The 16,911-nt window shown below is 44.1% G+C and overlaps 1 protein-coding gene across 8 annotated transcripts in view; it reads left to right on the forward strand.

Annotated features, from left to right (window-relative positions):
* SLC1A2 (solute carrier family 1 member 2) overlaps window positions 1-16,911 on the forward strand; it is a 172,658-nt gene continuing 155,747 nt past the window's right edge. For 3 of the 8 annotated variants that reach the window (XR_008492470.2, XM_063670982.1, XM_054439922.2), the window contains exon 1: window positions 1,486-2,097. Coding sequence is in view for 3 of the 8 variants with exons in the window: in XM_063670982.1 (XP_063527052.1) it covers window positions 2,081-2,097 (17 nt within the window). In the remaining 5 variants the exon portion in view is untranslated. Of the gene's footprint in view, window positions 37-1,028; window positions 1,142-1,485; window positions 2,098-16,402; window positions 16,722-16,911 lie in introns of those variants that run through there. The other 5 variants (XM_054439927.2, XM_054439928.2, XM_054439926.2 and 2 more) reach the window with 5 other exon arrangements.

Genomic DNA, 16,911 nt, shown 5'->3' on the forward strand with positions numbered 1-16,911 from the left:
GGATTCAGATTTTGGAAAGGAAAGTAAAGGAAGGAGGTGAGCAGAGATTTATTTTTTAAATTTTATTAATGTGTTTTCCCCTCTTTTTCTTGTTATTTTTCTCATCTGTCTATTCATACTTGGATATTTTCTCCAATAAACTATCTTCTAAGGACTCTGAGAATGCACTGAACATTTTTGGAGGGTTTACTGGGTGCCAGACACCACTTTAGGAGTTTTACATATCTTCTCCATTTCATTTAGTTCTCTTAGCACAGACAAGTGGGAGAAGATAGTTCCATTTTACAGGTGGGATGAAGAGAGAGATGGAGGAATGTGCCCCAGGTTACTCAGCCGGAAGGTGGTGAAGAACTCAAGCCTTCGGATATCAGCGCCTGGCATTTAACTACCAATCGGTCCTGCTGGGACTCCGGCTCCTCTGGCACCATCCCCGGGACCTGCTCAGAGAGTTTGCACGGGGCCGGTCGCGTTCCATCGTCTAACAAGGTCCAGCACAGCGCAAATCCGAAGATCGTCTACCCCGGGGAAAAAGAGAGTCTGTTTAATTCTCCTGTGGCCCTCCAAGTGAGTTATTTTGGGTTCCATTGCCTAGACGAGGAAAGTGAGGCTTTGCCTGCTCTGCGCTCACAGGGTCGGCAGGTAGTGGGACCCTAGGTTCCTGCTGTATTCCAGAGATAATCAAAGTTGCACAGGTCTCGTCATTTTTATGCAAAGGCGTCCGGAAGGCTCGAACTCTCCCTCGCACAAGCCCATCTGTCTCTGTGCGCCGCCCCCAGGACACTGAAGCAGGCGGCGAGCAGCGCCGAGTGGGTGGAGAACCGTCCCCCGCCACTCACCCCTCGGCCAACTCTCAGCGCCTTCTCAGCCGGCACCCACGAGGCCGACCTCTCTCGGCCTAAAAAAAAAAAAAAAAATCCCAGCCTCCCCTGCACCCCGCCCGCCGCCCCCAGGGAGCTGCATTAATATTAATCTCGCTGAATAATTGAAGGCCAGAGATTTATTCGAGCTTCGGCGGGGGAGGGCGCGCAGCTGGGCCGCGTTTAGGCTGTACCACCGCGTGTTTCAGCCGCTCGACTCCGCGGGACCTGGGACCCCCAGACGTGGGAGGATGGGGTGGGTGTGCCCGCCTGTGAGTTTGGGGGTGAGTGTGAGCTGAAGCGGGTGCTCCGGGGAGTGAGGAGGGAGCGCCAGGGGCTGCTCCAGGGAGGCGGAGACGGAGGGGCATCCCGGGTCTCCGCGCCGCCGCCTGCGCTTCACCCCGCACGGGGTGACCCGGGGCCACGCGGGCTTCAGGGGAAACAATAGCTACTCCTTAGATCCTGGGCTCCTGCCACCGGCTGCCCAAGCCTTCCCGGACGAGCGGCGGGGCCTCTTTTCTTATTTGGCTAATTTATGGCGAGAGGCTGGGGGGAGGGATGGCAGAGGAGGGACCGCGACTGGAGATGGGGGCGGGGGGCGGCGGTTAAAGGAGTTGCCCGAGGCGGCGGCGCGGGTGATGTCAGCTCTCGACGAAAATAGAGAGGGATCGCCTGCAAATCCCCAGCTCCGGCGGGGCTAAACCTTGCAATCCCTCCCCGGCCGGCGCCGAGCCAGGGCGCAGCGGCCTCCACCGCCTCCCCCGGCGCGCACACACCCGCACACGCGCACGCACGCTCACCGTCCTCTGCCACCACTCTGCTCCCGCCACTCGCCGCGCCCGCGAGCCCCGCAGCAAAGCACAGGTGGCAGCGGCTGCAGGGGCGCATCGCCGGCGTGCGCCCTCCTGCAGCCCTGGGCGCATCGCTCTCTCGGGGAAGCCACCCTCGGAGCCCCCGGAGCTCCCAGCCAAGCGCCATCCCTGCGGGCGGAGGGAAGCGCGGGTCGCGCGCCGTGGAGAGCCGGGACGCGGATTAGCGCCCGCAGGAGCCTCCTGCGCCCGTTGAGGCGCTAAAGGGCTTACCCCGGAGGCGGGTGGAAGGGCGGGCAGAGGCTCCTCTTAAATACCGCTCCCGGCCGCACTTCGCGCTCACCCCGGCGGCCGCTCTCTCCCTCGCCCACAGCTGCGGGATAGTGCTGAAGAGGAGGGGGCGTTCCCCAGACCATGGCATCTACGGAAGGGTGAGGGGATTTTTATCTGTACCCGCGGGAAAGCGGGGTCGCGCGCGGGGTGGTGGCGCCCCTATCCGGAATGCGGACAGAGAGGCGTCGGCGGCGGGCCTCGGAGGTGGTGGCGGAGCCGTGGCTTGGCTGGGGATGCGATGGTGGGGAGGGGATTGATTTTCTTTCTTGGAGATTGCTGCTTAATCCTTTGAAAATGCGAGAGGCGGAGGGTTGTTTTATTTTGATTAAAAGGGTAAGGTGCGCTGTGGGCGTGAGAGTGTGAGGAAGAAATCCTCTTGAGGTTACTTTTGGGATTTCAAAACAATAGGGGATTGGGCACAGTGTGAGCAGACACCGGGGTAGCAGCGCCTGGAGCGCGGCGCCCCAGGCCCGAGGCGGGCTTGCAGGTGGTGCCGGCCCGGAATGAATGAGCCAAGACCGGGCCTTGGGGCGGGGCAAGGACCAGCGCGCGCGGCGTTGAACGCCAGGTTTGCAGAGTCGCCATGGAGATGCTGGGCCCGCTCGGATCGCTCCTTGTTCCTGGAAGGCGGAATCTCCCTGGCTAGCTCTAAGGAAGGGTGGAAGAGATTTGGGTGCTTCCCGGGAGGCGGGAAAACGTGTGGTTTGGGACAAGGGCAGGAGTCGCCAGACTCCAGCGGGCAGGGATAGCATTGACTTCCTTATTCAGCCCGAGAGTCTGGAGTCGTGTCCTGCCTCCCGAGATTACAGTTGGCATGAGGAAAGCTCCCTCACAGTGATAACTAAAGACAACTGTCTTTAGCAAGAGACAGAAGGGGCTGCAGGGGGCAAAAGGATTCTTTGAATACTCACACATCAAAGGAAAGGTCCACAAACAGAGTCCTTGGACCAGTATCTCCCAGAAAACTTTCTGGGCTTCGTAGAACCTGAGTGGCAATGAAAAAGACTGGGCAGCTCAGTCCTTTGGTTAATTCCCAAAATTGCAGTTACTCACTTGCAAGCGATCACAAGATCCATGTTATGTGAAAAGCAAATATCAGGGGCTTCTCTGGGCTCAAGTGGTGGTGTTGGCATTTTCCAGTTTCTCCTAAGAAATTTTACCAACTCCGCAGGCTTGTTTTAGGGGAATGGATCTCTAAGCAGGCTGAAGAGCTGGTGTCCAAAGCCAGATCTCTAGACTGCAATCTCCAATAGAAGGAAAATATTTCTAAAACTGTCTCTCTGTCCAGGAGAAGGAATTCATTCCTTTTCTGTCCCCCAGAGTCCTTCCAAAGGCATCTGGCATCTTGTCATTGCATGAAATTTTGTCTCTCCCTTTGCCCTATTTCGCAATTTGGACTTTTTTGATTATTATTTCTCCAAAAAGATGTTTCAGGAAGACACCTGTGTACAAGGAGGGTGGTACCTTGTGCTAAAACAGATCTCTAGAAATAGATACTAGGAGCCCATATGGATCAAGATCGGTGTCTTCCCATGTTTAGTTAAAAAGGCTTTTATATTAGAAAAGATATGAAAGAATTTCTGGTTGCCTTCATGGACCTTCTAGACTTATCCTTGCTTGTAAAGGCTAAGGTGGAAAACATCCGTGAAAAAGATGGATGATATTAGTCTTCCAAATCCTGCATCCAGCTCACTCCCTATTTTGATGGCCAGATAGAGAAGGAGAGGTTACCACAACCACCCCAAACTAAGTATGTTTATTTCACCTTTGTCCTAAATGAAAGCTGTCAAATGATGTGACATTCAATGTAGAGCCAAAGTGATTTTCAGCATTTTAGAAAGATTCCCATCCAATTAATCCCATCTTTCTGCACTGTTTATGGTTAAGAAAAGATTCATCAGAGGAACTTATATTTGAGAGATGAAAGAATTGAAAAAAGTTGAATGGTTGGGAGACAAATACAGGATCTATGACCCATTATTATTTAACAGCAGTAACTGATGAGCAGGTGACATTCTCAGAAGCCCTGGTGTTTCCTTTCTTCTTCTCTTCTTTTCTTCCAGGAGCATTTACTGAACACTTGTTGAGTGGAACTCACTTGTGAGGAACTCTGAGTTGGGGGGATATAGAAATAGTCTGGGATCTGCCTTTTAGAAGTCTAGCTCCATCCAGTCAAGGATTTTTATTAGTAAATTGTTCACGTGGACTCATGAGATCTCTTGCAGCTTCTAACATCTTTGGTTAATGTGCCTTGTAAAGAAAAATTTACTAAGACTCCTCAGGCTGTCTCCTTTGTTAGCTTTTGCCCTTTAACAATATTGAAATTGTTTCCTTGAAACATACATTACTGAGAAGGAAGCAAAAATAGCAATATAGTTTTATGCTTTCAATTTATATGTTTTCAGTTCAACTCTGTTTGATCCAGAATGCTTGGGGAATAGGATAATATGGGAAACTGACCATTCTGGTTCACATTTATTTGGTGATGTAATTATCAGCAGCAGAACATGTTAATTACCAATTTCTAAAGAATTATTACAAGCAATAATGACACCTTATGTTTGTTTAACACTTCACTTTCAAAGCTCATTCGTGTACCTCATCACATTTGATTCTTCCAGTAACTCTGTGAAGAAGACAGTCCCACAAAAATAGACTTTAAGGATAAAATTATACATAGGGAATATCATCTTTCCAGAAAGATTCCAAGACTTGGCAAAGCTTTGGGGTTATCATCTGAAAATGATGTGTGCTGGGCATGGCTGGTGCAGATTACTGGCTTTCTCTCAAACTTTTGGCATACCTATCCTGCAAATTGCCTTTTAGGATATTCTCTTTGCAACCTGTGCATTGGTCTTTGCCTGTACAGAGCATATGCCACCACAGTCTGGTTTTTTGAGGGCTTTGATTATTTGGAATTGAGATTATTAGCATCCAGTTTCTATAAAAATCAATAGTGGACTATTTGGTAGTTCCCAGGCTCTGAGAGGTATTTTCCTGCAAAGCAAGGTCTCATTTAATAGTTGAGCATTCTTTTTTTCTGAGTCCCCTGTCATGGCTAGAATTACAGAGATGGCTTTTAGGTCCCTGACCCAAATTGGAAAGAGATTATAAGTAGTTGGTGGCAGCCAGGCTAGTGTCCATTACTGACTGGGTCACAGTGGAGTGTCCAGATGCTGAAGAGGCAGGCATTTTAGAAATATCTTCTTGGGCTAGGTCACTCTGTATGTCAGAGACCCAAGGCAATCTGTCTTCTGATCAGCTCCCAAGAGCCAAGGGGTCAGGGCGAAAGCCAGCCATGAGGGCTTGGGCTTCAGTTTGACTTAAAGAGCAAGGGAAACAGAAAACTGCTGACAGTGGAAAAACCCTGGCAAGGGAGACCCCTTGAATTTATTATTTCAAGTAAATAAAAGCAAACCATAACCATTGTCCTCTCGCTTCTCCCCTTGGGAATGAATTTGAGGTCAGCAGGAGGAAGAGCCTACAGAGTGGACTTATTGCAAAGTGAGTGAAGGATATGGGGCTTATGGTCTAGAGGGGTTTGCAGGTTGCATGCCTCAGGCTTGGCTGGAATTTTCATTTCTTATTTTCAATAATATAGAAATCAGCCTCCTGGGGGAAAATAGATATTAGTAGAGCTATGAGAAAACCATTTCATGTTTACTAAGACAGTCGCTTGTGAGTAATTGAAAGCTTAATTCTCAGGAAATAATTTCTAAATCCAGATGAAACTTGTGAGGCAGAAACTCCATGTTATTAAAAACCAAAAGACAAATCTGCTCATCAGTATCAATGGCCACTTCTTTTCCTCTTCCATGCACACAATTAGGTGTTTTGTGTCTCCTTTGGCTTTGGCTTTAAAGGATGTGTCAGACAAGGAAAAGTCCTTAAGCGATGATGCTTCAGCTGCAAAAAACGAGCAATATATTTAACAGCTAAGTGTGAGATTTCTGGGTCAGTGTGCCATAAATCCTACAGTTCCAGAATTGCAAAGCTTTTTCATGATTTGAAGCTCAACACAGAGTGATTTCAATGTAAATCCTCCCCTCCCTGCCCTCCTCCATGGCTGTGTCACACAATGCCCTGATGTCTGGTTTCCCCCCTTTTAAAGGCAAACTGAATTGTTTCTCATATTGAATTTTTCTCCCATTGGACTGGCTTGCCTCTTGGCATGAGCTGAATCTATTCTTCATTTCAGTCGCCTGCTACAATTATTTTAATCTACTAAAACACTGATAGTATTAAATCTTCTAGGAATAGTAGGCAGAAGCATTATTCTGAAGATAAAATTTTAGTTTTGCTTGCATTTAAAGAACTTGTCTTCGCAGTCTGAAGAAACATCTAACAAACACCAGACACTGCCTTGCTTGCAGCTTTGGATTTCATGCCCTTAACAGCTTGTTGGGGGCCAGGCAGGATGCTTCATAGAAAGGGTTTTAGAATCCAGATTATGGCAAATCTCTTTATTTATCACGATCATGAGCTTGCTCTCTCCTCCCTCTGCCCTCCCCTCACTCCGCAACTCTCCAAGTGCCAACTCCTTGGAATGAATTAATTAAAGGAATGTTTAAAAATATCTCTTTGCTCCATCTTCAAGAGCTCCATCATTGACTGGAGGCAGATGGGCCACATATTTGTCAGTAGGATAGAAAAGGACTAGCATCTCATTATAAATCTGTCTGGTTGGCTTTAAATGATGTCAGAAAAGACAATGGGCCTGCAGTATTAAAGGATAATGAAAGGAAGATCTTTACAATTTTTAAAAGAAGACCTCATTTTCTTAGTGCTTTGGTTTTTCTTTTAAAAAGTGTTGTTTCTCAATGATGTCGATATTTATTTATTTTTCATTCATGTATTTAATGTCTCACTTAGATAAACAGATATGACCACTGTTTGCTGAACTGCTGTTTGGTGTTTTTGGCAACCTCGACAGTTGCTTTAGAGTATGGACTCACTGAGCAAGAACTGTCCTTTGAAAATGGAATGAAGGGAATGAACTCGATTTGGCAGCTAGACTTGATCTGTGTCAATCCTGGTCTCTAGGATAGATGATGGCAATGTTAAAGACCTTGAATGATGTTTGGGGTCAAGGAGGGAGATGCTGTCCCCATGCCCCCCTCTATATTAGAGGCTTCACTTAAATCACTGAGAGTACTTTCTTCTCTTACGTTTGGTCAGGAGGGCCATCTGTCACTTGCTGTTTGTAATCTGGCACAGGACTTTCTGTCATGTGGTTCTGCCATCCCAAGTTCCCAGCCATTGTGCTGTCAGGATCACAGAACTGGTGATGAAGTTGGAAGTGAATCTGAGACCTGTCTGCCTCCTGCTTTGCCTTTTTCCCAGCACTGGACATGAGGTACTGGGTGCCTGTGGACTGTATGTGGCCCATGGGTATATTCTTTTAGGCTCACAGAGGATTTTGAACATGTTTTAATTGTTCACCTATACTTACTTTTACCTTAAAAAAAAATCCTGATCCTGGCTTTTCTTAAAAATTGGGAGACCTGATGACAAAGAACCTTCCCTTTTATCTTGGTACCATTTATTGAGTGATTATATCCCAGTTGGCTTTAAACAGTTTAATGTGTATCAATTTATTTAATCCCCACAACAATATGATGCAGCAGGAGTGACTCTTAGCCTCATTTTACAGGTATAGAAACTGAGGTACAGAAAGAGTAGGTGAATTGCCCAAGATTTTACAGCCAGTGAGTGGCAAAGCTAGGCCTTCAACCGAAGCATCCTGGCTCTGGGATCCATGCCTGTAGTTACTAGGCCATACGTCTTAGTCCAGCAGGGCAGGGGTTAACTGGGGCTGAGGAATGGCCATCTCTTGAGATAGGGCATATGCCTTGCAAGTTGGGCACAGTCTGTTCTGAGACTGCTTTTCTCATGTTACCTGCCTGACCCCTTACCTCTCCAAGGAAGTTATTGAGAGATTGGAAGCATGCATACCATTCTCTTGGTATATACCATTGCCTAGCGGTTTTGGATTTGAAGAATTATTCAAAATCTCATTTCTATGTAAAAAAAAGATCATTCAAGCTACCTTTCCCCCCACCCCCCGAAGCACTTCTTGTTATTTTCTTTAACTTTGGTCTGGGTTGTACTTAATGGAGAGGTCTTTTGTAATTATTGGTTTGGTAGTCAGGAAGCCAATAGCGTTGTCTGGTCTAGAGGCAGTGCTTTGAAAGAGCCCAGGGCATGACCACATGGGTCCCAACCTTTGGGATATTGAATTGAGCCTTGGGTACGTGCTTTGTAGTGGCAAATGTAGCTGAGCTTATAGTAGCCCCTGGAATTTATTTTTTCTTTTGCAGCCTTCAGGTGTGGCTGTTTAGGGTTGTGACTTAACTTACGCTCTTTCCTGAAACAGCTACTGGTCTTGTCCCTCTAGGAGTGGGGCTGATGTTTATTTCATAGCAGATGCAAACAGTGATGAGCTAAGGATGCCTTTTGAATTGAGGAAGAAATCTTCCAGAAGTGTATTTCTGTGTGTTTTAAAGAGTAGGACAGTTTGCTCATCACCCAACAGATGGCAGTAAATGTCGGCACTTTGTCCACACTGGTGGTCTGACTCCCTTTGGAAGTACTTCAATCCTTAAGGAATCCCAATTCCCATGGCATTTCATTCTCTTTTGATTATAAAAGCTTTCTCTGCCAAGTATAGAATTTGGTAAGAGTGAGGCAATTGACATATATCTACAGTGTTCCATATCACCATAAACAAATATAAATAGGATCAGCCAAGCTTATGTGGCTATATATATATGACTTCATTTCATCCTTGAAAATCCCCTAGGGAATATTATCTCATTTTAGAGATGAAAAAACTGAAACTTAGAGAAACTTTGATTTTATGCTTTTACTGAGTTTTTTGTGTTTTTTTGGTCATCTAATTGTACTGTGTTTTGTATTATCCATATTTTGCAATTAATCCACATTTCCTTAAAATTTCATGGATCCTTCCTGTGCTTTTTATTTTTGTTTTGTTTTGTTTTGCTCCAGTGAGTGTCTTCAATAATTTCATTTAAAGAAAGCAAGTAGCCTAGTGTCTCTGAAGGAAAAATAATGTAAGAATCTTAAATTCTTAAAGAATCTTAAAGAATTTAAGAGGCAATGCCTTAAGAAGGACAGCAATTATTACAGGAAGAAGTTATTCTTTGAGTGGAGATGTGACATTCAAAAGAAAATGTCATCATAAAAAAGTGAGAATAAGTTTAGTTAATTGAAAATGATTGTCAGACCTATTTGTAGATGTCAAACAAGATAATTTCAAATGGAAGAAGTAGTAGTACATGAAGGGAGATAGGTAAAAGAAAACAGAGAAAAGAAGAAAATCATTCTTCTCTCTTAGAGATCATGGAAAACTAACTGCTGGAGATTGTGTTTAATCTCAATCTTTACTTAAAAGCACAGTTGGGCTGGGCATAGTGGTGTGCACCTGTAGTCCTAGCTATTCAGGAGGCTGAGGCAAGAGGACCTCTTGAGCGTGGGAATTGGGGGCTGCAGTGAGCTAGCTACAACAATGCCTGTGAATAACCACTGCACACCAACCTGGGCAACATAGCAAGACCCTGTCTCTAAAAAAATTAATTAAGAAAGAACAGTTGGAATCTGATAGATTTCTTAGGAAAGTGGATGGACATCAACATGAACAAAACCCAATTAGACAAACTTGCTCAAGAGTGAAATGGAGTGAAATGGATGGTTATCAGCCAACAACACACATCTCAGATGTTCTAAAGTGGCTGATGGTACCTGGGGGATTGGTTCGGCTATCATTTTTTCTATTTATTTGCAACATATGCTGTAGAAAAGGTGTGAAGAATAAATATTGGGCTAATTTCTAAGAATAGATTAGAGAGTAATGGAATTATAGACTGAATCTATTTTCCCAGGATTTTTCTGGAACTCAGTCCCATCAATCAGCAGATATTTATAAATTCATCATAGAATCTTGGCATTTGAAAGATCATTGATTTTTAGATCATAATTAATTGCTAACATTTCAAATGTGGAACTCATTATCTATTAGTCTGAGAGCATTGAACTTTAGATTCTTTTCACAGGTATTGATACACTGGGGTTGAGGTGTCATTGGTTGGTCCCAGGAAGCAGATTCTGAGATGGAGACTTGTGTGCATGGAGTTTATTGGAAGGAGCTTTCAGCATAAATCCTCATGAAGGAATGAGGGAAGCCAGGGTGGGCAGAGGGAGAGGTTGAAACAGTTGCACCAAAGCCTGCCCACCCACAAGGAGCTCTGGAACAGGGATGGCCCTTTAGAATGATCCTGAATTGAGGAAAGAGATTTGGCCTTTCTACCCCTGCATTAACCAGCCATTGAATGGGGCTGTGCTGGAACAGGGGACATGGCCCTTGGTACAGGGCAAGGCTTGGGGTTGGGGGGAATATAGTTAAGAGCTGTCACTTATCAACATGCCCAGCAGCTGGGCAAATGAATCATTCAGTCCTGAACGTGGGGGGAAAGGGATCTGGGTAGCATGTCATAGCATCCACCACTGTTCCCAAATTCAAATGTTTGAAAGATAATAAAATAATGAGTCTAGTTGCTTGTGATCAGAATATCCAGGTGTCCACAAAGCTATCATCTGTAATAAAATGCTATACCTTGCTGGTCAAGTGATACAAAATTTCAGGTAGTCAGGAGGAATAACATTAAGTGCTCTATTGTTCAGCATGGTGACTAAAGTTGACAGCAATTGACTGTGTACTTGAAAATTGGGAGAACAGTAGATTTTAAGTGTTCTCACCACCAAAAAATGATAAGTATGTAAAGTAATGGATACATTAATTAGCTTGATTTATTTTATTCCACAGTGTATGTGTATATCAAAGCATCATGTTGTATACCACAAATACATACTATTTTTATTTGTTATAAATAAATAAGGAAATAAATAAAGCTATATCTTAAAAAATAAAAACCTCAAATATTACAAAATGGCATAAAGTAAAAAAGTAAAAGACTATCTCCGGCCCCAATCCTGTTCTGCAGAAATAGTCATTTTTTTTGTCTGCCCTTTAAGACAGGGAAAGTGGATTCTGATGGGCAGGCTGGGGAGAATTCAAGGTCATCATCTTCCTCAGGTTTATTTATTTATTTATTTTTGAGACAGAGCCTTGCTTTGTCACCTAGGCTGGAGTGCAGTGGCATGATCTCGGCTCACTGAAGCTTCCACCTCCTGGGTTCCAGTGATTCTCCTGCCTCAGCCTCTTAAGTAGCTGGGTTTACAGGTACACGCCACGATGCCTGGCTAATTTTTGTATTTTTAGTAGAGATAGGATTTCACCATGTTGGCCAGGCTGGTCTTGAACTCCTGACCTCAGGTAATCCGCCCGCCTAGGCCTCCCAAAGTGCTGAGATTATAGGTGTGAACCACCGTGCCTAGCCATCTTCCTCAGCTTTAGCTGTGTCTCACATAGTCACCAAGTACATATGACAGAAGCCCTTCTCTTCATTCCAGTCCTTCCAAGGGTGCCATGTCCAATGGAAAGATGGTTATCTGAAAGTCCTGCTTTAGAGAGAGAAATTAGTTACATTAATCTAATTTCTATCTAGAGTGGTGAGTATAATGGAAGGGGTCAGAAGGAATAATAAATAAATGTATTGGGAACAAGAGTGTAGCTATTATTGACACTTTCAGTGTTGACAGCAGCCATTTTCACACTCCTGCAAGTGTTATTTCCCATGGAGTCCTTACCTGGGGAAAAGTGAACAATGAATTAGATAAATCCTTTCTGGAATATCCACTGCATTGTACTGTTGATTCAAGAAGTCAGGTAGTCTGTCAACTTCAAGCCAAAGGTACGTATATGTTGACATTTCTCTGTTCTATTCCACTGGCAAATATTAAGATCTGTTCAGAGGTGAAAGAACACTTTTGTACACACAACCCAAGGCCTTGCAAATTATATCTTCGTGAGTGTTTTCCCTTATTTTCTTGCATCAGTTGACTGTGCTTTCTGAGACCAAGACACTGATTATCATTGTGTTTGTGTTTTTGTCAGCACAACAAATTAATTCCAGTGACTGAATTGTAGAGCAACAGAAGGTAGAGCAAGCCAACAAAATCTCACTGGAAATTGCCTTTCTTTTCTTTCCTTACCTGTTTTTAATAGTTACAAGTCTGTTACTTACCATGGCAGATCGATGTTATGCATATTTCCAGTTTGTGGGTAAAGATGTCACTGATTACATTCAATCTACATTTAGGAAATACATTTTTGCACATAGAATGTAACAGCCAAATAAAAGGGTATGAATGATTCACTATTTGCTGTCAAAGAAATTATTTTCAACAAAAACTTTTAACCTTTTGTCCTCTGGACCAGTGGCTCCTTCCCCATAACACAAAAACATGGCTTTGTTAACAATAAAAACAAAACCCTTAAATATACCTGACATACCTGAAACTGGGAACAAAAAGAGGTTTAATTGGACTTACAGTTCCACATGGCTGAGGAGGCCTCTGATTCATGGCAAGAAATGAAAGGCATTTCTTACATGGCAGCAGCAAGAGAAAAATGAGGAAGAAGCAAAAGTGGAAACCCCTGATAAACCCATCAGATCTTGTGAGACTTATTCACTACCACGAGAATAGCATGGGAAAGACTGGCCCCATGATTCAATTACTTCCCTCTGGGTCCCTCCCACAACACATGGGAATTCTGGGAGATACAATTGAAGTTGAGATTTGGGTAGGGACACAGCCAAACCATATCAAGGGGGATGAGGCACTGAGACTAGTTAGAAGATGGCAGCAATAATTTAGGTGGGAGATTATGACCTGAATTAAGGTATAGAAATGAACATAGGTTACCAGATTCCAAGGATATTTGGAAGGACTTGGTGACCAAGTGCAAGTAGGTGTGAGCAGGTGGAAGGGCTTAAAACCATCTCTCAGCCTTCTAGATTAAGCAAATGGGGGTGAGGTAGGTGCAGAAAAAGGAATTCAGGAGAGAAATTAAATTTGAAGAAGATAGTGAATTTGGTTCAGCATACTGGCTTAGCATTTGTGGCGAGTGGGATATCAGTAGAGATGTTCACTGGGCAGTTAGAGTCATGAGAGGCCGGGGCCTTTATGGAGTGCTATTTGTATTACAGATGTAAGGGAGCTCACCCGCACAGAGCATGAAGCTAGAGAAAAGAATTGGGCTGAGAGAAGAATGCTGGGAAGCTCTAGTATCCGAAGATGGGCAGAGGGAGGTGATTCACGGGGTGCAGGGTGCTGAGAAGTAAGGAGGGGAGTCAAGAGTGAGCAGGTGACTTGAAGTGGCCGACAGTGCTGCACGCTATGGAGACGTCAAATCGTGGAAGGACTGAAAAGTAGTCATTGGATTAGTCAATTTCAAGGCCATCATTGGCCTTTGCCAGAGCTGGGTCAGCAAAGTGATGGCAGCTGCTGCCATATTGGTGTGGGTTGAGAATGGGTGGAGAGAAAATGAATGCAAATTATTTTTTTCCATAAGTGGTAGTCAAGAGGTAGATGGTACTAGGAAAGCAGATAAGGCGAGAGCAGGATTATATGTTGGGTTGTTTTAGTTTTAGGCCGGGTGTGCTATAAGCCTGTTCATCTGCTAAGGGAAAGGCTTGATTAATGAAGGGGAGGTCTTGAATTATCTGTGGAAGATACTGATGAAGGAAAGAGTTAGAACCTGAGGCTAATTCATTGCTCACTTTGGGGGTCCCTGCAGGAAGAGCAGGATGCCTCTGTGAGACTGATCCCACAGTATAGGGGAGCACAACTCAGAAGGGACAGGGAGGAAATGGCTGCCTAGATGGTCAAGTCCACATGATCAACCCTGGTCATCTGTAGAGTGACAGATGGGCCAGCCAGCTTGTCCTTACTTCTATAGCCTCATTAGTCAGCAAGCTAGAGTTGGACGTATTTTAGTAGTGCTTGCTGGTTTTTTTTTTTTTTTTAAGATTTACCTTTTAAATCCTTTCTAAGTCTCCCTAGTTGGAATTCTTCTCTTTCTTCCCTTAACCCTTCATCATTTATGCTCTTGCATAGTTTGTGAAAATTTTATTGGACCCAGTTTTAATCCCAATCTCCTCTTGGGCTCTGCATTCCCTTTGAATCACTTCCTGGGTATTTACATAGCACGTGTATCCTGATAACTCCCAAATGTATGTTTCTATTTCAGGCCTTTTTTCCAAGTTCTGGATTTATATATCCTACAACCTAACTGATATCTCCATTTGTGCAATGCATAGATGTCTGGAAATTATCATAGTACAATGGAACTCTTGATTTTTTTTTTTCCCTACAAACTCATCTGTACCCACTCCCAAGTTTCCCCATCTCAGTAAATTCTATCTGTTTAGAGATTCAAAGCCAGAAATGTTGGTATTATCCCTGCCTTTTTTTTCTTCCTTCAGCCTTAACCTACAAGCTTACTAATTTCTACCTCAGTTCCTCAGATATCCCACGGTCTTGCCCACATTTGCATTCTCTTTTCCAGAACCACTTTCTACCCTCCACCTACCGCCATTCCACAGATGACTGGCACCCTCTGATCCTGGAGCATGCTTTGATCCTCAGCTTGAATGATATTTCCCAGAGAGGCCTCCTCTTCCCATTCCACCTAAAATAGGTCTCTCTTTCCTAGTCCTACCTCATTCCCCTTGTTTGCTTCCTTAACTGCATCAACTACAACTTTTACATATTTTATTTATCTGTCTGTTTGTATCTACAAAGTAAGCACTTTGAAGACTAGTTCATCATCATGTCCTCCTAGATCCTAATGCAGTGCACTCAGTAAACATTTATTGGCTGAATTCTCATCCTTGTCAGCCTGGAGAAGGAAGGAAGGCTTCTCAGAAGAAGTGATGTTTGAGTTGTGCCTCTTCCAGGGAGTCTGTCCTTATTACACTTTGTTCAGACCTCTCTCATAGCAACTCATCATAACAGAGTGTGCTAAGTGTTTTCTTGTCTATCTGTTCACTATCCTGATATCTCTCTGAGGATCAGGGTAACATTAATTTCTTTGTGCCTCATCTTATTATCATTATCACGATGAATGTTAGTATAATTGAATTGTCTACCTCGCAAAAGAGATATGCAAGGGCATAGAGAAGACAGAAGGGAACAGGTGTGGCAGGCGACAGATCCAAGGTTGAGAAAACATTTCCTTTTGCTTGTTGGGTCATGGTCATCTTGGTAAGGTTCTGGTGGTCAATTGAACATCCACATTCCTGCCTACCAGTCAATAATTACCCTTTGCTAAGGGTTAATAGGGTTCAAGGAGGTTACAAGAATAATCAGTTGGGCAGCAGCTCATCTTGTGAAGCCAAAAATGTATTTGTCACAGTCAATCATGTCCCCATGCTGCTGTCTGGGAAAATTACAAACTCCTGTATCTGCAGTTCTTTTAAAATGCAATGAAATTTCATCAGAAAAGAGTCTTTGAGCCCATCCTCTATCTTTCCCAAGATGCCTGCCTCCTCTCAGAATCATGTCTGTCTATTCCTTTCCCTTGTTCTTTGTAAAGGAAAACAAGGAGAAGCTAGAATGAATTTGATATTCAGATACAAAGAAGGAATTTCTTAAGTCAAAGCAGATTTTTCAATTGCATTAGTAAAAAAAAAAAAAAAAAATCCAGGGCTTGAAAACTGATTTAGAAAAAGAAAAGTTACCAGAAGCAGACAACATTGTTGTTAAATTGATCTTTTAACTATTAAAGAGACACTTAGTATATTTAATCAGTCTCAATAGAGTTCCCTTACTCTGGTTTTGTATGGGTCTAGAAATAATACCTTGTAGTTGGTATGTGTGTTTTCCAGTAACCTAAATAAAATTGTTAGCTATTCTTATATTTCCTGAAATGGAGTTCTTTTCTGGAGTTTTCTGGTGACTGGACATGTTGGGGGATATTTATTGCATCCTGGTGGGATAAGAGAAGAAAAACCATGGCTGGCATCTTCTTTCTTGACTCTGTGAGTCCTCACAGTGCGAGTCCTGTGATTGGATGAAAGATCAGTTTATAAAATCTCCTTCCTGAGCCTTATGGGAAAGTCTTCAGCTGAAGCTATCCTCATCTTCCTTATGGAACATGCTAGAATCCTCCTAGATTCAGAGCCAGGGCACTCAAACTGCTGTTTTTGAAGTGAAAGTAGAGTCAAAGCCGAGATGCTGGGTTTTCTCGTCTGCTCTGACAGGGAATCCGTTGTTAGCGAGAACCAAGCATATACAGATTTCATTTTTACTTTATTTGCTTTCTGTCTCCCTCTGAAGACTCTCAATGGGGTTCAAGGCAAGTAAACTCTAGATCTCAACACAAAATTCACACGTGATTGTCCAGTGGTCAGACAGACCGGGAAAAATTTGCCCAGCAGGGAGCACTGTGGAGCCACACCTCTGAGCCATGGTGATTTTCCTGCTGCTTTGAAGCAAGAGCAAGAGGGCAAATTACCTCTTTCCCAGGCCCCGCACCAGCTGTTGTCTTGGTTTCCAAGAAGGGAAGCCCAACCACTTTGTTTACATTCCAAGTGACCTGGAGTAACAACCGGGGACCAGCTCTCTGGAGGCCAAGGCTACACCTGGGACAACTGGCTGAGGTTGAAAGTGAGTTGACAGCAGTTGCCATTCACCAGCGGGTCCTGGGTCCTCGTCCTCATCCTTGTCTTTGTCCTCTTGGCTTCCCCTGGGAGTCATCAGCGGGGTTCGAACAAGATTTGCTGGTTCCGGAGCTTGGGTATGTTCAGCCTGGTTTTTTCTGGGTTATTGAAAAATGTTTTAAGGTGAATGGGGCAACCCTGGGTTAGAAGGGAGGGCTTAAAAGCAGGAAGCCTAGAAACTCAAGGGATTGAAAAAACATTTGGAAAGGGTTGGAAAGGCCCCAAAATCAACAACACAAGAATGGAGGCATGAAAACAGGTATTTGT

The sequence above is a fragment of the Pongo pygmaeus genome, chromosome 9 (assembly GCF_028885625.2).
Source record: "Pongo pygmaeus isolate AG05252 chromosome 9, NHGRI_mPonPyg2-v2.0_pri, whole genome shotgun sequence".
Classification (NCBI taxonomy): domain Eukaryota; kingdom Metazoa; phylum Chordata; class Mammalia; order Primates; family Hominidae; genus Pongo; species Pongo pygmaeus.